Source organism: Aulostomus chinensis, chromosome 3, assembly GCF_037954235.1.
Source record: "Aulostomus chinensis isolate RoL2024-O1b breed Wild chromosome 3, RoL_Achi_v1.0, whole genome shotgun sequence".
Classification (NCBI taxonomy): domain Eukaryota; kingdom Metazoa; phylum Chordata; class Actinopteri; order Syngnathiformes; family Aulostomidae; genus Aulostomus; species Aulostomus chinensis.
The window spans coordinates 15,273,652-15,293,664 of NC_141322.1; the positions used below are offsets into that span (position 1 = coordinate 15,273,652).

The 20,013-nt window shown below is 41.5% G+C and overlaps 1 protein-coding gene across 2 annotated transcripts in view; it reads left to right on the forward strand.

Moving 5' to 3' along the window:
- The window catches only part of cpne5b (copine Vb), a 125,902-nt gene that overhangs the window by 70,770 nt on the left and 35,119 nt on the right, over positions 1–20,013 (forward strand). For both annotated transcript variants that reach the window (XM_086198904.1, XM_086198906.1), the window contains one exon: positions 10,180–10,243. In XM_086198904.1, coding sequence (XP_086055030.1) covers positions 10,180–10,243 — 64 coding nt within the window. The remainder of the gene's footprint in view (positions 1–10,179; positions 10,244–20,013) is intronic.

The window sequence follows — 20,013 nt, forward strand, 5'->3', positions numbered from 1 at the left end:
CAGTCAATCACTATAAATTGACTGGAAATGAATGACCAGATTAGAGCACAAGGTAATTAATAAATAAATACTGTAATAAACAGGATGATAGCTAAATTGGACAAGAGGGGAAATGCGTAGGTAAGAATATAAGATAGAATAATAAACAAATTAATGTTAATTGGGATTAAATGATATAATGAATAGATGAATAGGATGATGAATATTAATTGAAAGCTGATATGTTAGTAAAACATATTTAAGTTTATAAGCAGTCAATGTTAAGGCTTAAGACTTTGGCAAACTCATTAACGGGACATGAGTGGGACTCAAACGCCTGTCTGCCACTGCAAAGTCTGGTGTCTGTTGGTACCACCCACCAGTAACTCCAAGAGTAACTTGTGTTAACCACAAAGAGGGATCCTAGATAATTTACATTACTGTGTTTCTACCATGTAACCTTAACAATCCATCACCACCCAATGTGGCTTCCAAGGGTCAAGAAGTCACCTCCCATATTTTCATCACTCCACCCTTTTACACCCGGGAATATGTGTCTTGACATGTATCTTTTTATTGAAAGGTCAGATAGTTGTGTAAAAACTCTGGCGCTGGCTGGAAACTTTTTTAAAGGAAGGCTGGAAGGGAAAGGAGATGAGAGTCAGCGACGGTGGTCCTCAAGTACACTGAGTCATCCTGCTCCATTGTTCTCCTGCAGCAGATGACTTGTCACTGGATGATAATTACAATCTGAGAATGCGGCTGAAGGTGATGGGAGCGCCCCATGTTGTTAAGTGAGTTGTTTGTCTGCTGTGCATGATTTCATCATTGTTAATGATGATGTCCAGGGGGGCAATGTCCTCTGCAAATGCTAATCATGAAAGTGGGGAGCGGTCAGATGTGAAATCATTTGTGTAGCACGGTGCGACAATACTGTGTGTTGCTGTGCCTAAGAACAAGTTGTATATGTCAGGTAAATCATTAAAATGTTTTACAGTCTTTCACAAAAGGCCAGAGAAGGTCAGTCTTATCCTTCTAAGACTTGCTCCAATGAATAGTCGTGGAGAAACACACGGAGTGTGGATTTTTAGACCAGCGCAACAATCTGCAGATAAAATCTAGGTCAAAGCTGACTGTGTCACACTGATCTTTCTTTTAAACAAACTGCAGGCGGTTAAACAGCAGAGCTGAGTTTTATTCAAAGAAGCCGGAAATAGAGCTTCACTATCGTCCTTGGGAAATGAGATGTCTTATGAAAGGACGGTAAAAGGTCATTTGTGTGTTCTGTATATAAAATGTGTACCTCTGTTTATGTGCAGTTTGGTGAATTTGTCCCCAAAATGGAGTTTGCTCGAAATCAAAGTCTTTCTGGGTTACCGAGGACACGGCTAGAATGTGTGCTGTCGAGTTCGTAGAGGCGCATTTTTGAACAGTTTTGCTGTCGTTGTTGTCGTTGGATATGGAGCCATTAGCTTCAAGCTAAATATAAACGTGGCTGGCTCTACATGAATACACAAAGAAATGATGCAGCGGTGCAAAAAATGCATTCGTGAGCTGAAGACATCTACTTATGAGCACTGAGAAGGTGAAGATCCTCTTTTATTGTGTGTCTCTTACTGTATTAAATGTGACATGGTGTGATAGATTCAGTCAGTAACAAATCAAACCTCACACAAAGATTATTATTAGAGAGTGCAAATCTGTTATTCCTGTTTAAAAACCAGCTTTTCAGTGTGGAATCTGAAGGAATTGTTCGTCGCAATTGAAAAGGCGGTGTCACACCGTCCTTCAAAGACTTCGCTCTTCACCCTCTTTGCCCTTCTCACTCGTCTCAAACCCCTCCTTTTCTCTGCATTGCTCACCATTGAATTTTTCTCTGCTCTGGGTCTGTTGTTCAGACAGAATCAATGAGGGCTATTCTTTACTGTGGATCTTTTCGGTAGAGTGCTCTTCTGGAAGGTGTCCAGCACAATCTCGCTTTCAAGAAGTCTGATTATGTTCAGGGGTCCTCATCCCTTAACTACGCTCAATGCCGCTGTGCTTGAGCTCATGTTTGGTTTGGGATGGTCATAGGCATATTCATTCATTCAAAAATGACAAAAGATAGAGGTAATTATATGTAAAAAGTTGTGAATGGACCCATCTTTCATATTTTTGAATCGTTTTACACTTACTATTGTGAACTATTAATAAACCAGCAGCAAATAAACAATATAACCTTACAATGAAAGTTTATTGACGAGAATAAACATTGTAGCGCCAGTACTAATTTATAGACCGTGAAGCAACTTTAAAATGTTGGTTCATAGTCGATAAATTGTTGGGCGCTATAATCAGTTGTTCAGATATTCACAAAAACATAACAAAAAAAGTTCAACATAGCCCTCACTGTGCTTTGTAGTTGTTAATTATGCACAAATACCAAATTTGGAGGTGCGAACATTCTTACTGTTCATTTTTAATTAAAATAAGTAAAACTATGTCATTTTTTTTCTCCTAGACTGTTTTTTTTGTCAGGAACTTAATATAAATGGAATAAAAAAGCCAAATGTCACACTGCAGGGCCAGAGGAGGAGAAAACAGTGACTTGCCCTCCATTAACTTTGTATGGTGTGAAGGTGCGTCTTTGTTAATTTTCCTGCCAGCAAACGAAAGAAAAATACAGAAAAGCCGCTGTGCAGCGGGATGAACCACCTAATGGCTAAATAAGCCAGGAACTCCATTTGAATCAGCTGCTGAGCTCAAAATCTGAGCAGTGACCAGAGGGACATCGAGCAGGAGACGCTTGCTAAGTCACTCCACAGTCACTGAACTCCCAGCAGAAAACCGGAAGACTAAAAGAATGACTGGGAGCTGCTTGAGGCCCAGCCACTATTCGTAGAGCCTGGTGGAACCTTTGGATCTGAGGTCTGATTTACTATCCAGAGAATACATATCAGAGACTGCTGAACCCAAACTGTGCCATCTGAGGTAACGGTGCTGCTGTTTTAGTCGTGTAGGTAGTTACTTTTTATGTAGTTTTGCAAAACCTGGCAATTGAGAGTGATACCTGTGACTGCAATGTGGGGCAAAAACTGGAAACACCGCGCTCACTGACACTCTTCTGTCACACTTGGTGACACTGACTTATTTTGTTTTGGTTCACTTAAATTTGATTTAACGTTAGGTCGAAGTAATTTAAGTCAAAAGTTCTGCTGCAGTGTGGACATGGGAGCGTAAATTATATATCTGAATGTAAACCTGTTTGCATATGAAGCCAACATAAATTTCAAAGACATTTTTTTTGAGAATAAATTATAATTTATAGAACAGCTTTTTTAATACATGTAACACCTCACCATGCCACTTATTCACACCTATCAGGTACTCACAGTGATTCTTGTAAGCAAGAGGGAAAACAAAGACTAGCTTGGCTTTTTTTAAACGAATTTACCAAATGTATTCAGTTGTTCCAAACAATCAATCCTCTTGTCTTATCCCGCCTATATTCCCCCCGGCCAAATTAATTCAGCTGTTCCTTATTCACAGCAGGTTGGTTCATTTGCTTTAGTCTTGACTCCCTGAAGATCTTTGTCATTACACATTCCCATTGCAGGTGCGTGCGTGCGTGTGTGTGTGTGTGTATCTGTGAGGACATTTTGGCCAGTCCTTGAAGATTTGAAGGTCAACACTTGATTTTAGGGTCAAGGTTAAAATCAGATTAGGTTCAGGCATGTAATTGTGATGCTTAATTTTGAAGGAGGGGGCGAGGGAATGCATGATGTCCAAGCACTTACTCACAGAGATAGAAGTGTGTGTGTGTGAGTGTGTGTGTGCGCGTGACATTATACATATGAGAGGTTCAAAAACACCTCTGTGTGCGTGTGTGTGTTCATGTGTGTACAGGCCTTTGAAGTCTTGTGTTGATAGGTTATTTTATGCGTGCGTCATTGCTCTGACTCTACCAATAATAAGACGAAAAGTTGTTCCTCTTTAGTCCAACGTTGCACGCAGAGCTTTCTGATGTGTCCAGGTGCAGTTCAAAGGATTTAAACTGCTGTCAGACACTCATTCGGTGACTGTTAAGTGTTTTCAGTGACTTGAAGGAGCGGTATCTTGTGCTGCACCAACAGGATGTTCCTTTATCTTAATTACGGCCGTCTCATAAGTCAGATAATGTCTGTGATGCTGCAAATCAATAGCAATGGGCAAATGAGATCTTACTCACTTATTTTCATCTCCTCCTACCAATATTTTCTAAGTAACAAGATGAGTGGGAATTTGGACTTGTCAAGGTGTACAAGCAGGAGATAGATTGCATTTTAACACCAATTGATTGTTTTTTTCCCCCTGAGTTATTTTTGGGAGCTGAAGAAATGATCATATTTATTTAATGCATTTGCTCACAACTACAGCGCTAACAAGCTTATGCATTCAGATGTATATCCCTGCGTTAAGCGGAAACAATTAGCCAGTACACAGGCTCCAGGCATGAATAATATCAACGCAATGAAAGGGTTTTTGAAGATTGCGATCAGGAAATGTGTCAGTGGTTTTGACCTCATGTAATCAAATGGAATTATTTATTTTAAATGTTGTGGTAAATCTTGCGTTTCATTTCCATCTCCTAATACATGCACAGCCTGTCAATGGAGACCAGGAGGTCTCCCCGCTCAAACTGTAATGAGTCTGTGAATTAGCTGCGTCCATTGATTCTTATTTTAACAAGATGCTTCTTAGCTGAACACAAAGGAAGTTAATGTGTGTCGCTTTCAAAGGAATAAAGAGTCTTTTCTCTTGGCTTTCGATACAATATTTTGGAATGTTTTCATCATTTATACTTGTCAATACCTGGGGAATACAATATGTGCACCACAACTAAATCCATAGTTGAGGAAATGTGTTTGTTGGGACCTTGCAGACCACAGATTTTTGCGTACATAGGAATAGAATTTGGCAAAACTGCACAAGAACAGTGTAAACAAGTATGTTTTGTCATTCAGTGTCTCAGCACATTGGGAGACGAACGTGAACAGAAAGATAAGTCACATTTGACAGCAGGATTATTGAGTCAAATACAATGTATGACGAAACAATGTCTTTAAGGAACGTACACCGAAGAGAACCATGACGGAGCGTTCGGGGACAGATGGATGTATGTCCTGCTGATTAGCGACAGCTCGTCCATCTTGTTGCTGAGCAATCTGCTTTGGTCATGGAGATGATAGGGAGTGTGGGCTTGCGCAGGGCTGAGTGTCTCCTCCATCTTCGTCCAGTGTGCTTATCCAGGGCGACCCGGCTAGCAGGGCGATCTCTGGCAACGGCGGGAAGTTTGAGTTGTGGTAGTTGCCGGTGAGTTCCAATAACATCCTGATCAAACCTCGCCGTATAAATGTTGAGTCGCCGATTGACAGAAGAACAAACAATATAACCAGACTGAGGAGAACAAAGCTGATGCGTCTTAGCTCACTGCCATCTTGCATCCACTGCAGTTTCGCTTTTGACCACAATGTATATTGCAGTGGTAGATGGGTGTGTGCATGAAAGGGGCACAGTCAGTGAGTTACAAGAATCAGAATGTCTGTGTAATTTTGTATGGATTTAGTCCCCCAGCAAGGAGATAAGTAAGCAACGTCCCCAAACTAAATGGCATTCATTAAATACTCTAATTCACAACACTGTTAGCAGCAGTTTCATAGACCACACTTGTGTTTTTCAGTGTATTTTGATGCATGTTTTTGAAGTATTGGATCAGAAAAAATTGATGGAAACAGAAAAAAAAACCCCGCTATCAGTGACATAAAGTTTTAAGGTTGATGGTAAGCATGAGCCTTTGCAATAAAAGAATTTACATACAAAGTGGTGGGGGGGGGGGGGGTAGAAACAGTTTTTTTCAAATAGCTGATAAGTGTAAGAAGTTTTGACACGTATGAGGGATTTTTACTTCCAGATTTTGGCTTCATCTCTAGACGATCCTGAATGTGGCCGATACTAGCTGGTACGACAAATACAACATGGCCAACTGCTATTTCCTGAAGACCTCTCACCATTTTACTGGTTGATCAGTTTAGAGGGACAAGGCGACTCTTCTTCTTCTTCTTCTTTTTCAGTTTCGTACCCCCCTGTGTAACTTTGCCTATAACAGGCCCCCAAAACCCTTTTGGCTGCCTCTTTGGTGCGCACCTCTTGAGAGATGTTTCTGTTTATTGTACCCACCGGCAGAGAAATGAAATATCCACCCTTGTTCAAGCCTTTTATCGCTAATGATTTCCTTCAGTTTAGAAAAATAAATATGCACCCAAGAACAAACAAGCGATGTTAAAAATCACTTTGTCTAAATCATTACAGTCAATTAATGACCAGAAAAACAGCATAATGTTTGGAGGCTGTTACTTTGCAGTGCAGTGGTTTATTGTGGCTATAAACGTGCTGCTCTGCAGCAAAAGCACAGCTGCAGTCTGTCATTGGAGCACAATATCAGATGTGCAACCTAAACTCAATTGTTGATTGATTTGGGCTGTTTGGTAAATTTAAGATGAGCTGTTTCTGGGGAGGTTTACACATGGATTGATTAGGTTACAGGTGAAGGCACTAATGAGGGAAGGATGTCGTCATTTTATCCTCCTCACGTATTTTTGAGTTAGTGGCTGATGGGGTGACGAGCGTCTCAAAGAGTGTGTGTGCGTATGTAGTGTTTGTTTGTGTGTCTTTTTGGTGATAAAAAGCACTTAGTTTCCTGCATCACTTGAAAACAAGATGGTTTCCTCACCTGCTGATTGATGAGAGTCTGTTTCCTGTGTGGATCAAAGGACTCCATCTACTTTTGAATACACACACACCTCTGCAAGAGGAGCAGAAAGCACTTAGAGACAGGGCTGCAAAGCACTTTCTCCTATATTTATGCCTCTGCGCCTCCTGACAGCTGTGGCCGGAGGCATTATGTTTTTGGCTTGTTCGTTAATCCCTTTCTCTTGAACATGACACCTCAGGAATGTCTTCGAGGATTTTCTCAAATTCAGCACTTAAGTCAAGAATGAACTGATTGGAAGTTCGGCTCAAAGATCCAGGACACAGTGCCCTCAAAAAAATACCCTTTTTGGTCGTAATCCAGGAATTTATATGCTGATGATGCCACAGAAATATTTGATGACTGAAATATTCAAATAAACCCTGTTCTACTTTGACCTTCCTAGAATTGTAGAATTTTTCTGAAAATAACTGGTGAAGGCCGGCACGGTGACAAAGACATCAAGAAGGGACGAGGCTGATTGATACTCTAAATTGACTGTAGGTGTGACTGTGAGTGTGAATGGTTGTCTGTCTCTATGTGTTGGCCCTGCGATGGACTGGCGACCTGTCCAGGGTGAACCCTGCCTCTCGCCCATAGATGCTGGGATAGGCTCCAGCCCCCCCGACCCTTACTAGTAAGGAATAAGTGGAAGACCACGATGGATGGATGGATGGATGGACTTGCACAAGGCCCCATTCAAGAATCTACAATACCATCCAACTAATCGGGAGGACACCGCTAGAATTAAAACCCAATCCTGTATACTGGTTCCTCGAACCCGGAACCTTCTTGCTGTGAGGCCACAGAACAAGCCAACAAACATAAGACCTCAGACTATCAGACAAATAAAGAACAGAATCATGTGGAGCTAACTTTAGTCAGAAGACATTTAGACATGAACCTACAGGAAAGGTCAGAAAAACAGGTGAGACCATTCAGTGCTCCGTGGGCTAAAATAAGCTTTTCAACTCAATTCTGCATGTAGGAGGGAACCAGTGGAGACTTTCAGTGATATGATTTCTCTTGTCTTATACCGTTCAAAGCCTCAGCACAGCATTACCAGCAAGCTGTGGACAGGCTGTGTCATGACGCTGTAGAGGAGAGGTTGCTGTGCAATCGACTGTTTTTTTTCGGTGGCAGTGGTAGAAAACAATCTGTCATCACTAGAAATGTATGTGCAAGATAAATATAATCACACTGATATTTAGAACAAAGCTCACAACAGATGGCAGTGTGCAGGTCTCTGGTAAATGTGAACACCTCCCAACCTGAACTATTTCTTGTCTTTTATTGAGACTTTTTACACGTGTTTATACCTCCTTGTATTTCATTGTGTGGACCCCAGGAAGAGTAGTTGCTACCTTTGTAGCCGCTAAAGCAGATCTGGAGACGAAAGAATAAAACGGATGATGCACATGGAAGGGTTCCGCTAACGATGGCTTATGGGCACGAAGGCATTGGGGTTGTGCTCACGAACACAAACAGAATACTCCTGAATTTAGAAGTAAGACCAAGCTGATTGATTAAAGCTGAATCTGATTTATTTTTGTTCAGGCAGAATTTGACTCAAACGGCTTCACACATAGATAGAATTTTGTATTCTGGTGGATTTTATTGAAGTCACTTTGCGTATCGTCAGCAAACAACGACAGGAGATGTACCTCTGTATTGTGCTCAGATATGATTAAATTAGCATTTCCTTGTGTTTTCGAAGTATTTTACTTTTTTTTATCTGTACCTTCTCAATAAGTTGGCCGGAGTAAACAGGTTTCACTGTATGGGTTGGAACACTCGCATTTGTCACAACTAATTTTGCTCATCTACAGTATTGAAAACATGCAGTTGCAAGGAGAATTTCAAACGATCATGCACATCTCTTTTCTACCTGGACTCTTATATTCAAATTGGAAGATGTTTTACACAAATCGTTGCCATTAATAAGAAGAACGATAAGAATAATAAGAATAATGATAACTAGAGCGCAGACCTCCACCAATGGCTCATGCTGCATTACTTTTACATGGGTCTAAATAAGTCAGCTTAAGGTACTTTTTAAGAGAGTTCTAATTCAAGTTACACTATATTTGTGAGGCAGAACCCAAGAAATAAGAGAAAGTGTCTCTGTGTTGGCATCAAACAAATAGGTCACCGAGCCTCTCGGCTCTGCTGCAGTCAAAGCAATAAGTGAGGAAAGGGGATTGGGATTTGATGGCCTGTCTGATTTTCATATTTCTTTTTCGTTGAGAACTGTTTGATCTCAATTGTCTAAAAACAGATGCAAATAAGCAAATAACCTGAATTTGCATTAGATAGGAATAATGCAAAGGTACAGGCTCTTTTGATGTTAAAATGTACGAGCTAGTAGCTTAAGAGGGAAAAAACTGTCTTTACTTTCCCCTGTGATGAGCAAAAGAACAGAATTCAATTTGCTTCCTTTTATTGGTTTGATCTCACCAAGTGTATTTCTCACAGGGGTTATTGGATTTATCAGGAGGAGCACCATCTCCAGAGATGTGGGATTACAAAAACAAAGTCCTCCCTGATAGTATTTAAAAATCAGATAAACAGAAAAACGTTCTTGAAGAGGAAAGCTGCGAAAACATTTGATGGGAAGGTTTGAGTTCATGTCGAGAGATGATGGACTGATCATGGGAACTTTTCCCAGGAACTGCTTTGGAGGAACTACTGCACCTCCTTTTCAAATTGCAGGAGCCAGGGTTTACATTTATTTCCTGGTGCAGTTTTTTTTGTTCTTTTCTGATTTGTTCAGTACTCAGTCCACTTTTATTTTCAACTACGACGTAAGAAAATTCACAAACTGCTCACTTTACGTTTCTTCATAATGGACACATTATGGAATAGAACAACAGGAAAACCCATGAGCAACGGACTAACAAGGAACAGGTCTTACCCAGCTGTCAGTGCTGAAGATTGCACATGGTGGGTATTAGAAATAGCAACCCACACTGAAAAATCATCTAGGTTTTTCATACATCAGCAGTATAATTGGCTGTAGACCGAGGTTGAAACCCTCTGTAATCCAAGTCCAGCTATCAGCTATCAATACAACCAAAACTCTCACTGCGAGTGGTCTACAACCCCCAGTTTCACCATCAGAATTTGGTCTGATGACGTTCGGAAAGTCGAGAAGAGCTGCATGATTAATTAGCTCAATCAAGTTAGCAGTTGGCTACAAGCTATTAGCCAGCTCAGCTGGCGTATTACCAGCCGCAACGTGTGACTGTCACCACACGCATTCACACCGTGTACATTGTGCAATGAAGCGAGATTTACCAGGTGGTGATGAGCCCAATGAGCAATGTGTGAACTCATTTGGTGAGCGCTTGAATGTAAGGGATGTTCATAAATATGGAAATATGGTGCGCTATAGCTTTAATGTCTTTATTGTTCTCGCTCTCTCTCCTCCACAGAGGGATCACAGGGAAGAAATGTGGCACTATCATCCTGTCTGCAGAGGAGCTGAGCAACTGTCGAGTGAGTAAGCCGTCATCGCGGTCCTAGCTAGATACACATTAGCAGACAACATCTGCCAGCAAAGCCTGTTGAACACACTTTGCCCATTAAGTTCACTCACTCGCTATTTTTTTTAAATACACCTGGCTAAAACTCATGCCCTGTAATAAATCCTCCATATATGACACTTCAGCACACATTGGCGAGCCTACTTCAACAAGTTAGTTGAACCGTCTGTACTTTTGGGGTCTTCTAATGGCACACTGTCTGTGGAGCAAATAACTTCAGTCAAGAGATTGGTTGTCTGTCCATCTGTCTCTGTTGATCCATCCGAGTTGCTAACTCAAAGAAGCCGTTTACGCTCTTCTTTAAAACCTTTTTTTTTTTTTTTCATTTGATGACATTACTCATAATTTGTTATGGCTGCTTTGTGCAAAGAAGTTACTGATGCATTTTAAAGATTTGGCGAGTTTCGTTTGAAGCCTTTGAAAAGCGTGTTTAATTTTCAGCTCGATCTATGGATTATTCTGCTGATTGGAAACAGTTACGGTAGCTTGTTTTGTCATGAATTCAACAAACATTTGATCTTTTTATTGTGGAGGATTATTTGTGCTAAGAGCTGGTATACACTTTGGAAAACTCCAGTGGAAATGTACTGTGTTTTATTTTTTAGGGTCAAATTATATTTGTGTGTGTGTGTGTGTGTGTGTGTGTGTGTGTGTGTGTGTGTGTGTGTGTGTATGCTACATAGTGAGCACAGGAACAGGTTTTTAACAAACAACATAAGGACATTTTTGGAAAGTGGGGATATTTTGGCCTTGTTCTTCCAACTTCAGTGACATGTTTGAGGGTCAACTCTAGATGTCGGGGTTAGAATTCGTTTTCTGGCCAGGTGTGGGGTTCAGGGTTGGGGCCAGGCTCTCAGTTGTGTGGGTTAAGGTGAGGCTGAGGGGCTAGGGAATGCATGTCATGTAGAGGGGTGAGTGTTTGAGATCTTCTAGCTTCTTGACATACGTGGGTGTTTTTATGGATCCATTGTGGGATTCTTTTGACGCTTGACTTACTTGACTTGTTTAACCCAAATTTTGTCAGGCCTGATCCTGACTGGCACCCGTTCACTTAGTCAAACCGCTACACACACACTGATGTTATCACCCCCTACACCTTGACACACACACGCCCCTCTCAGAATATAATAGACGGCTGGGCAGCTGTTGTAAGTCTGTGGAGAGGCACCATGTCAAATGAAATGGCCCTGGAACATGATGAGGTGAATGCTGATCGTTCCCTCAGTCAGCCCTGAGGTGAAGAGCTGTCGATGCTTCGCTGAGCTCCAAGCATGCAGATTAGAAGAGACTGCAATGGAGCAAAGGCCGTAAAAAAGAGAGCGGGGGCAAAAAATGTCACAATGAAAATAAAATGGCAAATTTGCCATAATAAGATGAAGAGTAATACATATTTATGTGTGTGAAAGAGTGGGTGGGGAACAGAGAGTCAGACAGATTGAAACAGATACAAAAACCGTGAATCGATGGAGGATTATTTCACGCCCAGCATGTAGCAGCTCTTAGCTATAAAACTGATGATACGCTTGGATGATGAAAGTGTAAGACTGAGCACTGGTTAATTAAAAAACAGCCCTGCCTGACCTTGTCCCCTGTTGGTTGTCTCTCTCTCACTCACACACGCACACACACACTGAAATTGTGTTACTATTTCATTTTGTATTAAAGTAATACAACACTGTGAATATACAGATAATCCAACTTTTCATCCATTCAATAAATGTGTAAGTTTATCAAAAACTTGTCATCTTTAAATCGTTCTCATGGAGATAAAATATACAGCCGCAACGATGCTCTTCATTTTCAGCCCAACATGAAAGGAGCCGGCGTCTGTGCCTCTGGCCTTTCTTCTGTTTGATTGTTGACTCCAGATCATGGATCCTTGTGACAGGACCGATTCCTGCTCTGGCACTCTCTCTGTTCCTCCTGTAGTAACCTCTTGCTCTTCGGGTCTTGGAGTAACTGCCTGATGTTTTTCTCGGCTTCCTTTCCAGCGAGGTCACGGTCTTCAGTAGTTCCTCTATAGTTCCTCCATCTTTGCCCTGGCCTCATTCACAGCCACGCCTTTCTGATGCAGCTCTTCCTGTTTTTACCTTCAGAAGAGCTCTTCATTGCTCAGCTGTTTCTGACTGCTCTGTGGGATGTCGAAGACACCGATTTTCTTCCGTGCCTTCTTTTCCAGGCTGATTGTCTGAAATGCCTCCTCCAGGGATTTCATCTGGATTCCATTCAAGATCTGGCAAGATGCCATCTTGCCATCAGCATTTACAACATAAACCTGTCAAAGGCTGAAGTTGGTAATTTGTGCTGTTGTTTGTTAGCAAACATGAGCTTACCTGCCCAGCAGAAAAGCGGCGACTGTGGTGGGGCTTTTCAGCCGCCGTGTAGAAATGTGAGCCAATGTTGACCCTGGTCTTTCCTTTGTTGGTGCGACAGTATTTGAGAGGGACAACAGAATGAAGACTTGCAGTTCTCAGCCTTTTCCCCGGTTAATCCAACAGCTGGCAACTCCTTATCTCACGACACACACGTGATATCAAGGTGTTCCTTTATGGTTTGTCAGCCAACTCACTGAAATGTAAATATCATCAACATTTTGAAGAGTTAATTCACCACTGTACTATGTTTTTCAGTTAAATTTAGACATTAATTCTCCACCTTTTTAAAAGGTTTTTTTTGGATGTATCATTTGTTTTACTTTTTTTTTTCCTCACAATTGTTGACTCTTGCACCTTTAAGAACATCTAAAAATGAAAACCTCTCAGTGTCCCTGGTGAAGCAGTGAAAAGGTATGCAAATCGGTAATTATATTACTGTTTGGTAGCAGAGTTGTGTGGCTGGAGGCTAATAATTTCAATATTAGCAACCTAATGTAGCAAAACTATTTACAGAACTTTCAGATGTCACGCTCCTACTTGCATGGTTTTCAACTTGGTCTTTGGTAGTATATTGACAACATTAGCATTAGCTTGCTACAGTCAACTAAAGTTACGTCCGTACACACTCCCATGGTGGGACACTACTATTGCAGCAGGTTTCTCTGGCAATCAGGGACGGTAAAACTGTGCTGTCCAGCATTATCACAACATTTTTTACCTTTTAAAACTTTTTTTATTTTATATTGTTTTATAGCATTTGTTTAATAAAGTTGCCAGTGCTGCTGTCAGTATCTGTTTTTGTTACATAAAGCACCTTTTTCTTGCTTTTTTTCCGCATGATGATTGGTGGGCAGCACAGAGGAAAGTGCTCTGCAAAAGTTCCAGGAACAACAGGTGGACAGATGATTGTTGTGGCACCAAAATCACAAAATGAAAAGAAAGTGGCCGTTCAGCCCAGGTGGTAAAGCCACTCTCTTTCTCTTTGTCAGAGACAGGGATACCAGCTTGCCCGTTTTTTCAGCTCCCTCAGCAGCCCACACTTTAATCTACCACCTTGCTTCCATGTTGCCCTGGGCCAAATCTTTTCCATCGGTTTTGCTTCATTCCTTGCCTCGGGTCTTTGTGTGTAGTGCTGGTGTGGGGAAAGAGACTCGCTCCTCACCCCATACAGAACAGGGACATAAGAATGAGTCACTGTAGTTAATGAATATTAGTACAGGATTATTTTTAGGTTCTGAAAAATTAGGAAATAAGTATTTATGTAAGTGTTACGCAGCCTTTGACTTCACTCATACACATATTTACTGACTTTTTGGTGTGTTTACATTCCATTCATTTCTTAGTGACTCGCCCTAGTATCTATTTCTAACAGTGGTAGGACCTTAGACCTGACCCCGGACCTGCACGGGTTTGGATCTATGTTTTATACAGTCAGCCGTGTGCGGGTCAAGTCTGAGGCCTGTTTAACATTTTGTATATCCGAGACGACTCGGCTGTGATCAGCATGTGTGAGCGAACGCGCCCCCGTTCACGAAAGTCATTTGGAAGACCACTAATGAGGGCGAAAAGGTGATGGTAACGTGAACAGCTGTAAATAATAAGTGGGTTAGTCGTTCTGTTTCAGTCAGCAAGAGAAGATTTGAAGAAAGCTCCTTTCAAAGGTTTTGGTTTTGTTCTCACACTCTCAGCACAATTCTACATATTTGGCCTGACACATTTACTCTGATTGGAAGCTTTGATCTTAGAATCTAAAGGTGAGGGTTGTTTTAAAGACAGATCCGCCTGCGTGTCTGACATGGTCAATGATATTAACTTAGTGTGTGTATGTGGCCTGTTTTCTCTTGAACACCCTGAAGTGGGAAAATTAAGTGTACCTGCATACAGAGACTAAGAAACGAAGTTCTTACTTCTTTCTTGTAGAAAGTGTAGAGTCTGCTGTGCAGTTTGCGTCTTCTCTATTTTTGTGGAATATTGTGTAGAAGGAAGCTTTGCTTCAAACAAGTTGTCGTTTACTAAACTCTTCCGAGAAGGTATTCAACGTCCTAGACACCCGCCATGACAACAAGATTTTGACTTTCTACTGTTGAAAGTCCCAAAGGAACGTGAGAACGCTGAGGCACATCAGTCAACAGTGGTATCTGTTTCATAATATTTAATGCTGCAATGCTGCAGATACTGAGGTCTGAAGAGTGGATTCACAGATTTTACAAGGTTTATTTTCAGAGATTATAAAATCTTCGATCCCTCTCATTCTTTTTTTATAATTGTAAAAACAACTCCAAATGTATTATGAGCTACAAAGACCCTAAAATCAACTTAGAACATTTTTATCCTAATAATTACGAACTTTTCTAGAAATAGAAAATGACCAAACCCCTTTTCAGCTTGTTGATACAGTATGGTCACAGGGAGCTTAAGAAGTAAATCTTCTTGCTAAAACAGTACATCCTGTATTTAACCATCAGGACATTAATATGTCGTGTTTTGGTGCTGTGGGCAATTGCATGCTGGGACATGAGTGAATGGATTTTTAACCATATGAACGAAATATAAACATCTCAAGAAGCAAAAATGTCAATTCGGGAAATATTCCTCTCCCACTTTATAAGGTCCACGAGGCGAACAGTTGGGCAATCAATATGAATATATTGAAACATTTCTAACAGTCCATATTCTGATTACTAATTAAATTCCTGCTGCCATTTAACATCGACAATGTCAAATGTATTTGAAAATGTATGTACGCCTGGTAACAACAGAACAACAGAAAGCACCCAACTTCTGGATGGAGGCGGATCTGTGCAAATGCTTTGTTCTTCACTTTTAAGCAGGTTCAGTTTAACACCACTTACACCCGGTCCCACACTGGTGTGTTCTATCTGTAAAATACTATATTTGAATACCAAATATTGATGTTTTCTTATGATTAGGAGAAGTGTCATGTCAATAGGGAATGGTCTGTGCAGCGGTTATCCCAGATAAATAATTCTCTATACTATGGTGATGGCCTCCTCCTCCCCACCTTGGGGTACACACTGTATCATAATTCCATCATTCCCGTCCTACAGGACTGACAGAAACCAGTTGTAGCTCTCCAGCAGGGCCAACCTGAAGCCGAATTTATGCTCCTCCGGAAATTGAGAAGGCACAGAACGCAGAGGCCATCTGCGGCAATCACAGGGAGATGGTTCGCAGCTGTGTAGCATACATCCAGAAAAATGTGAAAGCTCGACAAGCTCTGCAGAGGTAGTGAAAGGGCGGCAGGGTGTGTGTGTGTGTGTGTGTGTGTGTGTGTGTGTGTGTGTGTGTGTGTGTGTGTGTGTGTGTGTGTGTGTGTATGGGAGGGGGGTTAAGGTGAAACATGTCATACCCGTTTTTTTGTAAACAAGCAGGCATGCAAGCGTGGATCAATTTGAGGAGAAGCTAGTCAACCAACATCGGTTCGATTAAAGACTACAAAAAAGAAATGTGTCGTTCAACGAATGGAGGGAAATAGCAGATGTACTAAACACTGATGTCGCTGAATTAAAAAATGAATCCATCTCTTCTCTAGCTGTCATTGCAGCTATGGCATTGCACCTAATCTAATCTGATAACAGAACTGAAACTCAGACAAAGGACAACATTTTCCTGTGAATTTCACGCGATTTTACATGATTTGCAAGCTGGAAATTGATATGCTCAGCGCAGGCGACAGTAGGATATTGCAGCCCCTTAAAGTTTTCCATCGTCAGAAGCAGTTGCACCTCTTTCAGGACCATATCAGTGTGAAGAAGTTGTACTAGGTTTCTATCAAACAGATTGGACTGGTCTGAATTCCCTGGCCGGGTTTTCGGCAAGCTGTCAGTGGAGGTCAGCACAGACCAGGGAGTTCAATTTAATTTATGTGTTTTGGGGGGGGAAAGAACAACTCATAATGTTGCATTGTTATTTTATATCATGCAGCAAAATGAAAAAAGAAGTGACTAGCCACACACAAAAAAAGGGATCTGTGACTTTTTGCACCAATTGAATCCACTGGAAGGACTGCACTAGGGCAGCTGCGTCTGCCTGCGTTCATGCCTGGTGTGTTTCTGCTGTGAGCCCTCTCAGCACCACGTCCCTCCTCTTTTTCTCCACCCAACCTCATCACATTGGTCTTTAACTGAGCGACTATCTTCCTCTTTTACTTCTGCCATCTATCTTTTCTTTCTCCACACTAATACTCACTCCCATCCGTGCTCATGTTAGTTGAACGTAAATGCAGTGGTTTGAGCCTTATACTCTAACAACCGCACTTGTTTTCTCCTCTGTTTTAATGTGTGAAGCTATATCTCTTACAGCAGTCTCCCTTTCTCTCTCTCTCTCTCTCTCTCCCTTTCTCTCTCTCTCTCTCTCTCTCTCTCGCACACACACACACACACACACACACACGCACACACACTTAAAATATTGATACTCTGATTCTCTCCAAATTAGCGAATGGTTGTTGATCAGAGGCCTATACGAGAGTGGAACATTAATGAGGCAGGAGCAGATGCATATTTAATACCCTGGCACATTCCATCACCATAAATGTTTTTATGAGCCTGTTATCTCCACACAGCTTTCCTGGGCATCTTCTCCAGGTGACAACGGCACCAAAGTCAAAACCAGTAATCTTTGTATGACCAACTACATCAGCAAGTCCACTGAGAAAACCATGTGGAAAATATTATTTTCATCTGATAATATCGAGGATGGTAGAGATGGTCAATTTTTTTCGGTTGGGTGGAAGGAGCAGAAGTGAAGGGGTTTTACTTTCTATCAAAAGGTAAAAAGAGTTGTGGTTTAGTCGTAGGATTTGTTCATGGAAATTACAGCTAAATATATTTTTTTTACTTTCCATTTTCTGGATGCGATAAAAAGATGATGTTTTTGTCCTTGAAGCGTCTTAAGCATCACCTCTGGACACGTTATGTAAATTTCATTACCTCTGTAGGGAAAAAAAGGACATTTTTCAATCTGGGCTACATTTTACTTTGTGTGCTGAGGATGCAATGGTCAGTAGCAACCATAGCTTTTTAAACCGTTTGACTTCATCTTCAAAATGCCTGCAACTAGAATCCTGGGCTACTGCCCCGTGTCAAAGTCTCAAATCAAAGTCAAATCTTTGACCAAACCTCATTAAATAGCTCTACTGGACAGTGCGTGAGGGTGTTTTTCTTTTCTTTTGGATGTTTTACTCCACCTAAGCCTTTTCAGGTGGATGATGATGATAACATTCATACCATTTGTCCCTTTTACCCGGAAAGTCTGCAAGATGTGTAAAAATGATTACTGCACTGCTTTGCTTGTTTACACAAAACCTAAACAAAGCCAGTGTGCTATCAACCCATCGTAGCATTCCACCATTTTGTCAGAGGCAAGGCGTGTTATTCAGCAGTACCTGTGTCCCGTTACTCGGGCTGTCCCTCTCTCACAGGCCTTTATGTGTAGCTGTGGCTAGCGCAGCCCTGTGATAGCACCAGTGATGGTTGATGCTAATGTTACATGCCTGGACAAGTGAAACTTTCTCTTCTTCTTTAGTATTTGCACGAACAGGCAAACAGGCTCTGGGCACCAACTCAAATGTAGTGTGCATTAACTTGCAATCTAGGAGCAGTAATTCAGCATGTCTAACAAATTTGAAGTAGTTTATTGGCGTTAAAGAGCTGTTTAGTTAAGTAAAGGTGAAATATGAGTGACGACGTAAAGTACAGATCCATGAAAATTCTTCTAAAGTACAGCAACAGTACAGCACAGTATCTGTGCTTTGTTATATTACTTATACTGCTCAGCTGCTGGCACCAGGAAGACGTGTAATCTTCCCACTCGACAAGGTTGTGAATAAGGTGTGTTTGAGACAGCACCACCATACTGTTCCAACTGGTAGGTGATCGCACAAGACAACAGGACAGTGCAAAATGTTGCACTTAGATTCAACCATCGTGTAATCTGTTGGATAGAAAAGCCAAACCGGAAAGGAGATGCAGATGCACCAGCAGGAGGCTAAACCTCATGTACGTGCATCCTTCCGCTGCACATCTCCTTCGTGTTGAAAACTGAGGTTTATTTGTAGCGCAGCACAGCAGCATAGCACAGTACCCCCTGGCTAATGTTACATTTGAACAGAGGAACAGTTTGTGGAGTTTTACACCCTTGAGATAAGAGGAGCTCAGTTTGACTGGGCGAAGGGACAAATACACAGTGTCTGCGTAAGAAGGACAGAAGGCAACAAAGAGTATTTATAATTTATAGCCACTCTACATATCTCCTTACACATGCAATAAAAGAGTGCGGTCTGATCTACTGTGAAGCAGGGTTGTGTCAAACGACAGACATGGTGTGTGTGTGTGTGTGTGTGTGTGTGTGTGTGTGTGTGTGTGTGTGTGTGTGTGTGTGTGCCCTCTGAGTGAAGGCAGAAATACAGATACAGTTCATCTCATCGCTGTAGTGAAGTGGTTGTGTTCATGAGTGTGTCAGATGGAAGTGTGTTCAACATAGTGCCTGGCTGTGGGTGATAAAGGTGAGGAGAGGAGACACTGGAAACATGCATCGAGGAATTAAAATAGGCATGGGCTTATGTCCACAAGAACACTCACACACACACACACACACACACACACACACACACACACACACACACACACACAAGCACATTCCTTTGCTGATTTGTCACTCAGCACACAGCTTGACACGAGGTGCATGCTGCAACATTAAAAAGCTATCAAGCTATCATTAGTGAAGCCACGGCTGCCTGCTGTAAGACCTGAGGCTCCGACAACACCCGCAATCTACCGTTGTAGTATCTGAACGTACTGTAATGAACCCGCTGTCTTTCAGAGATTAGCAAAGCCCAGAGATAAGTCGGGGCCCCTCCCTGCCCCGCCATCACAAACACAGGAGCATAGGAACTGGGAGGGCGACTAGTAAACAACGACGTTGACTCTCAAAAGCCTGCAAAGGATGAATATTTGGGGCTCTACATCCCATGATAACATATGGAAAAAAGCTTTATTTGTAAAACAAGAGTGTGGTATGTTTGCATTGTGAAGTAATCTCCAAGCATCTGCTGCCCGCCTTTGATTTATACGAGGTGCATTTAAAGATTTTAGTCATTAGCTTTTGAATACACAACAGCTTTCATCACCTTGAGATACACTTAACTCTTCATTCACATATACTCCTGTGTCCTTGTCCTGAAATGTGGAGATTTACCACTGATACCAGCCAGCCTGCACTTTATGAATCAAGGTAATGTTATAGGCTGGATTTTACAAATCAGATATAATCTGAGCAAAATGCTGTTATGATTTCCAGGAAAGTCTTTATTGTTGTTGTACAGATT